Genomic DNA, 7,416 nt, shown 5'->3' with positions numbered 1-7,416 from the left:
GTCTCTGCCTCTCTCTCTCTCTATCTCACATGAATAAATAAATAAAATCTTAAAACAACAACAACAACAACAACAACAACTCTGTTTTGAGCCTTTCTATTCACACTTTGGTACAAAACTCCTTATCTTGCGGTGCTGAGTAATCAATCAGCCCTATTAGAATAGTCCCTATAATGTAATATAGCACCTAAAATGTAACTTAAAGTAAAATATTACAGCCTTGAAAATAATTAGCAGATACAAAGTTCCTTGGACAATTTTCTCTTAAACATGTGCTAAATTGTATTACCTTGCTAGCAAGGGAATTAGCAAAGCGACTTTTTGTTTTTGCTTTTTTTTGTGCATATAGAGACTGTATAGAAACAGAGGGGTTGGGCAGCCCCGGTGGCTTGGTGGTTTGTCGCCGCCTTCGGCCCAGGGTGTGATCCTCGGGACCAGGGATCAAGTCCCATGTTAGGCTCCCTGTGTGGAGCCTGCTTCTCCCTCTGCCTGTGTGTCTCTGCATTGCTTTATCTCTCTCTCTGTATCTGTCATGAATAAATAAATAAAAATCTTAAAAAAAAAAAAAGAAAACAGAGGGGTTCTAGGATTAGGAAGTGAAATGTGTCCATAAGTAGCTAGTTGGGTTTGGTTTTTTAACAAAATAGAGTTTTTATTTTATGAGGTCATAAAAACATCATGTCCCAGCAGTGATTACAAAGGAAGTCTGTGGTGGGATAGTCAGAGTGCTTGGTGCAGAGACCACTAGAAGAAGAAAAAATCACATATTTAAGAAGTATATAATAAGAATCTACATATGATTGAAATAGAAATAACAGATTTTTTCTCCTCCAATTATAGAGTATGAAAGCATGAAGTGGAGTCAAACAGTGATCAAAAGCATAGCACGAAACGTGCTAATTGCCAGTGATTTTTCTCCAACTGTAAAGATGTGGAATGCACAATTTACCCATTTCTTAGTTCTGGGATAAACATTTTTTTGATACAGAGTACCCCAGATGTCTTCATGTCCTGCCTACTTCACAGGATTGTTTGTAAAGATTAAATGAGATGATGATAGCCCTCTGAATATTTTAAAGCACTAGACAACTATAACTCTCCATGTATTCTCACTTATTCTTACTCATTTAGTTTATACAATGGAGATGACATTTTATTTTATTTTATTTTTTTTATTTTTATTTTATTTTTTTTTGGAGATGACATTTTAAAAATAAAACTTTAATATAGTGTTCTCTTAATCTGGTGTAAACATGTATTAGGTGGAATCATTTTTCTTGGAAATATTTTAGGAACTAGATAATAATCTCTTTAGGTATCATACAATATGAAGTCTGAAAGAGGAATTAGATCAGTATTTCCCAGGCTTTTGGATTTAAAGGACTATTAAGAATAATGACAATAACGATAATAACGCAGAACGAATGAGCACTGAGTGGGCAACTTTATATTTTTTCAAGTAGGACATTAAAAGTCTTAAAAATCTTTACATTTTTATTTCATGAAAGACCACTTTCACACCAAAAAGACTAGGAAGTACATAGAATGAGAGTAAAGGACCATTTTTTCAGGTAGATGCTGCGGCTTTATGAAAAACTCTACTTTCCCCCCTCATTTTATCACACAAGGGGAAGATGTCAACACAGATTGTTATCAGTCCCCAAACAGTGGTTGGGATCCTATAAAGACTGCCCATAATAACTACACCCTGACCATCTAGTCTAGTTTTATGAAGTAACTTATATTTCACAATATTAGCAAATCCAGTGAAACAAACCAAGTACCTATTTCCTGGGAGCTTACTTAAAACGAATGGCCTTTTTCACAAATAGCCAACAAACACGCACACACACACACACACAAACATTGAGATGTTTCAAAGGGTGTGTGTGGCGGGAAGCATGTGCAGTCAAACGTAGTTTTGCTAAGGTGTGAGACTGTGTACCTGGAATTTATGGAGGATGTTATTGACCTTTGTTTTATGAGGTGATATATTTTTTTCTTTCCCATCAACTAACTGGGCATAACCTTAAGAATGTCTATCTTTGAAACTGCAGGTCAAAGTCACCACAGGAAAGCATGAACTTCAAAGTATGTGGGCCACGTATGTTAGAAAGTATTTTTTGAAAGCTGCCAATTAAGTGGACTAGACCTACCGACATCAGGAAAGGAATCTTCCAGCAGGGGGCCGGGGGCGGGAGGAGGCGAAGGCAGGGAGGGCCCCGGGTTGCAAGTTTCGCTTCCGAAAACGCCACCTGGAATAGGATGGGAAGTCTTATTTGCAAAGCAGTGTCGGGTGACCCATTTTGTGTTCCTTTACTGACATTCTTTTTTTATTTTTTATTTATTTATGATAGTCATACAGAGAGAGAGAGAGAGAGAGAGAGAGGCAGAGACACAGGCAGAGGGAGAAGCAGGCTCCATGCACCGGGAGCCCGACGTGGGATTCGATCCCGGGTCTCCAGGATCGCGCCCTGGGCCAAAGGCAGGCGCCAAACCGCTGCGCCACCCAGGGATCCCCTTTACTGACATTCTAAGCAGGTGGGACACATCCCACCTCGCCTCGCTCAGGCAATTCTCGTTCTTTCCTGAGAAACCAGCCTCAGGGTCTTCCCATCTTCCCCAAATACACACTTGGAGGCAAGGAGAGATTTTTGACTCGGGAATCGCAACTGGGGGATGGGGAGGGGACGCCCCTCGGCCAAGCGCGGGAGAGCTCCTCGCAGCGCTCCCGGAAGCTGTGCGGCTCGTCACGTGACCCACGCGCTGCCTGCTGGGAGCCCGCGGAGTCTGCGCACTGGCACCGCTCGGTCGCGAACCAGGCCTCTTCATTCCCGCGCTTTCGCTGAAGTGGAAGGTCCCGCCGCCATGTAGTAGCCTGGGCTTGGGGTGGGGCGGGAGGGATGCATGTTCTCGAGGGTGTGAAGCCAGGCAGTGAGAGGACGGACGCTTCCTCTCAGGGGCATTAGCGTGTCTGGAACACAAGGAGGGAGGAAAGGCCGCAGGGAGGGAAGCGAGGGGAAGAAAAAAAAGGTAGGTGACATGGCCCCAGGGGCCCACTAGGCGTTGAGGAGAAAGAGAAGATGAGGAGAAAAAAAAAAGTTGCGTAAGGTGCAGGGTCATTGCTTGGTAAGGTCTAGGTCACCGGGGCATTGGCTTGCGGAGCCGAGGACGAGGACGGCGTCTGCGAGTGGGGTGTGTCACGGGAGGAGTCTCACCCAGCCTCGTGACCCGGCGGACTCAGCAGGGCGGGTGGGGGAGGGCGGCTAAGTGGATGACAGGAAAAAACAAAACAAAACACAAACAGATTAATTTTTGCAGAAACAGAATTACCTAACTGTGGAAGTTTTCATTTGCTGTCCACAGGCGTTCTGCTACCCTGAGGGGGAGAGAAGAGGTGTGGAAGGAAAAAGGGAAGAGAAAAAAGGGGAAGGGAGAGGAAGAGAAGGGCTCTGGTGGTGGCTTCTCTTTTGGAACTTCCCAAGGCAGAGTGAGCCCTACGGGGCACGTGTGGTGTTTTCCTGCTGCTGTGGTGGTAGACCGCGTGGAGCACAGGAGGGAATTCACGATCATCATCAGTGTTTTAGTATTGTTCGTTGTTGCTGTCTTTCTGTCTCATTTATACGAATATGATGTGTGACCAACCAGATTCATTACAATTTTTCAGGTCACCATAGTTTCTACAAGAAAAAAAAAAAAAAGAAGAAGAAGAAGAAGAAAGAAAAGTAAATTGATATTCGAGTATAGACCGGGCTCATCTCTCTCTTTTTTCTTTTTCTTTTTCTTTTTTTCTTTTTCTTTTTCTTTTTTCTTTTCTTTCTTTTTTTTTTTCCCCCCCGGGCTCATCTCTTCAGACGTAGAGGCTATCCCCGTGTGGGTTTCTACATTTTTACTGTGACCGTAATCTTTCAGATTCCTAGGGAAATGATCTTCAGGATTTATGGAAAAGTAATTTAAGAGTAAAATTTGATGCTCTGTGAAGGTCAGATAGGGCGGTAGAAACTCCGACGCGAAATCTCGGTTCTAGACTGGCTCAGTTGTACTTGTTTGAACTTGGCCAGTGATCTCTGCCTCTGTGTTCACATCTGTGAAAAATGACATTGAACCAGTTAGGTAGACTATGAGGTATATTTCACCTTTAAGATTTTTTTTGAAGGTAGAAGAATCTTAAATTCTGAAACGAGGCAAAAGTGCCAAGGAGACTAGTTCGGCTGAACCTAGGCAGAGGGAGTAGGTAAAAATCATGGGTTGGTAGGTTGGCCCCAGGTGACGTCGGACTTTAGATGCCCTGCCATGGAAATTGAACTTGTTCTGGAGCAATGAATACTGGGAAGGGAATTTTGAGTTAAGGGAATATGGTAATCAGTTTGGAATATTGGCAGTAGTTGATAGGATGGAGTAGGGTAGAGGGAAATTCAGTAGTTCAGGAAAATGACAGATAACGAGAGCCTAAATGAACAATTAGAGCTTAAATAAAATTGGTGGGATTAGGAAGAAAGGGGAAGACTAAAATAAGCTGTAGCATGGAGTTTGTACTTACATTTGGCATTCCTTTAAACTTTGCAGCTCTTGCCTCCAGAATATGATGGCAAGTCACATCGTAAAACCTGATACTAGAAATTGCAAGAGACCAAGAGAGCTGGAGGTAATCCATATGCTCCTGGAGCCTTAACCTTTGGTTTTATTTTTTATACTTCTCAAAATTTTTTTCTATTTAACAAAGTTCTGTTGATGAATGGAATTCAATGTTTTCATATTCCCGGAATTGGGCTTGTCCCAGCAGGAACTATGTTGACTCCAGCTGCTTTTTCACTAAATTAATGGAGGTCTTCAAGAAACTATTGGGAGATTTCTTTGTTGTAATTAGTGGTGTAGAAACAAATGGTTTCATGCATGTATGATACCTAAGATTTTAAGTAATTGTTTTGCTCTAGTAAGTAGGAGACCTAGGTACTATAGTTGCTGATATTTTCAATTAAGAGCACTGTGTTCTGCCCTTCTTCACTACTGCTCCCACCAATAGATCTGTTTGCATTTAGGATATTATTTGCTTCCTTAAAGATCTTGCAGAGTTTTCCAGACATTTGTCTGTTGTCTAAATGAAAGTTTTACATTATTGCTATGGAAACATCTACCCTTTCAGGATACAGGAAACTTTTCTTTTTTTTTTTTTTTAATTTTTATTTATTTATGATAGGCACACAGTGAGAGAGAGAGGCAGAGACACAGGCAGAGGGAGAAGCAGGCTCCATGCACCGGGAGCCCGATGTGGGATTCGATCCCGGGTCTCCAGGATCGCGCCCTGGGCCAAAGGCAGGCGCTAAACCACTGCGCCACCCAGGGATCCCAGGAAACTTTTCCATCAAGGAGTTCATACCATAATCAAAGCCTAACGTAAAGCCAAAGTAAAATTTAGCATGTTGAATAAGGCGCTTGTTAGGCCTAAAAGTTTTCTCGATAATAAAATGTCAAATGACTAAGTGGGACATGAGTGCATATAATTTCTAGTATGTTTGCTCTTTTCCTTTTTTTTTTTAATTTATGATAGTCACAGAGAGAGAGAGAGGCAGAGACACAGGCAGAGGGAGAAGCAGGCTCCATGCACCGGTAGCCCTATGTGGGATTCGATCCCAGGTCTCCGGGATCCCGCCCTGGGCCAAAGGCAGGCGCCAAACTGTTGCGCCACCCAGGGATCCCTGTTTGCTCTTTTCCTGAAAGATATTTTATTTGCCTTTTTTTGGGGACAGCATGCATATGTTCTAAGAATCCTGTTGACTATCTATTTTCTTTACTTTTTTTTATTAGCCTCAAATGCCAGATAGTCCACAACTGTCTTCTCTTGGAAAATCAGATTCCTCTTTCTCTGAAAGCTCTGGACTGTTTTATAAAGATGAATCCCTGGAGAAAGATTTGAATGGTGATATATAAAATGCATATATTTCTAAACAATGATTTTCTAATACAGAAAGTTTGTTATAGTTCATAACTTACTCAGTGACTTTTTTTTTGAACAGATATGAGCAAGGAAATTAATCTAATGTTGTCTACATATGCAAAGATCTTAAGGCAAGTACTTATAGTATATCCTCTTGAGTCTTTCTCTTAGAAATGATTTTTTTCTCGAAACCATAATGGGAAGTTAGTTCAGTGGCTGCAAATCTGTCCAGTAATTGTAATTTCAGAGTTTTTAAATAATTAATTACTTGGTTATTTTCAAAGACTAACATGAACTTTTCCACTAAAATCCTGTGTTTTGTTACTACCAAAGCTAAGTACTAGGCTGGTTGTATTTTGATCTCTGATTAGGTGATATAACATTTAACATTTTATGAAAAAAATTTCGTTGAGAAAGATGCCATTTGTTGAAGTTAATGATAAGAGTGCTATTAAAGATAAATATATTTATGAAATATTAAAATATTATGTCATGTATTTGAAGACTGAATTTAAATATTTTATTTGCCTGAGATTATCATGTTTGTAAGATGTTTGTTTTGTTTTTTAAGGTGTTTTTTTTTTTAAATACTGGACAATCATTGTATTTGGAAGATGGTTTGTGTGGCTGTTAAAATAATGTATATAGTTTAATATGGGAATTATAATGTATTGTAAGATATATAGTCTGCAGTGTCAGGAGACTTTGAATAGTCCAAAATATTTACATGACTAATTTAACTTTCACTGAAGAGTGTTTGTAAGTTAATGAAGCTTTTTGATATGCAAAGCTGTTTAAATGAAGTTGCTAACAAATAATATCACTGTGATAGTGTCACTGGACATTATAACTGTTTAGTTTAATGTAAAACTTTTCTTTCCTCATTAGTGAGAGAGCAGCAGTAGATGCATCTTATATTGACGAGATAGATGGACTCTTCAAAGAAGCCAATACTATTGAAAACTTTCTAATACAAAAAAGAGAGCTCCTGAGACAGAGGTTTACAGTGATTGCAAACACATTGCACAGATAAAATTGTGTACTTAACATAAGCTGAGAATTTAAGCCCATTATTGTACTAAAAGAATGACATTTATGCTCTGAAAGCTCTCTAGTTACTAAAGAAAATGTGTACCTTAAATGTAGAAGGGGAAATTCCTTGCATTTCTTTTCTAGATTTAAAAGGGGCTTTAAACTGGACATTAATATGAAGTATGTAGCTTTTTTTTTTTGAGGGTTGAATATTTGGCATATTACATAGAAGTATAAATTATTTAAGTTCTCTGTAGATTTTTTTTTAAACCTCCTAGCCTTTCTTAAAATTCTAAAAGAGAACTCAGTGAATTAATTTGATAATGTTTAACAGTAATGCACTTTTTCTTTTAGAATACTCTAAATAGCAGATAGATAGCTATGGAGATAGTTTTTTATTGGAGATAGTTTTAAATGGTTTTCATGGTCAGTATTATTAAAAAAACTAA

At 39.5% G+C, this 7,416-nt stretch overlaps 1 protein-coding gene across 1 annotated transcript; it reads left to right on the top strand.

The window, feature by feature from the left end:
• The first annotated feature begins 4,572 nt into the window (after positions 1-4,572).
• On the top strand, positions 4,573-7,159 carry TEX12 (testis expressed 12). The gene is made up of 4 exons (XM_041772799.1): positions 4,573-4,645; positions 5,806-5,917; positions 6,015-6,066; positions 6,824-7,159. Exons 1-4 carry the CDS (start codon positions 4,583-4,585, stop codon positions 6,966-6,968), a joined length of 372 nt encoding a protein of 123 aa, XP_041628733.1. The 5' UTR covers positions 4,573-4,582; the 3' UTR covers positions 6,969-7,159.
• The last annotated feature ends 257 nt before the right edge of the window (positions 7,160-7,416 follow it).

The sequence above is a fragment of the Vulpes lagopus genome, chromosome 10, assembly GCF_018345385.1.
Source record: "Vulpes lagopus strain Blue_001 chromosome 10, ASM1834538v1, whole genome shotgun sequence".
Lineage (NCBI taxonomy): Eukaryota > Metazoa > Chordata > Mammalia > Carnivora > Canidae > Vulpes > Vulpes lagopus.
Note: the sequence above shows the minus strand (reverse complement) of the source record. Positions and strands in the feature narration are given on the sequence as shown.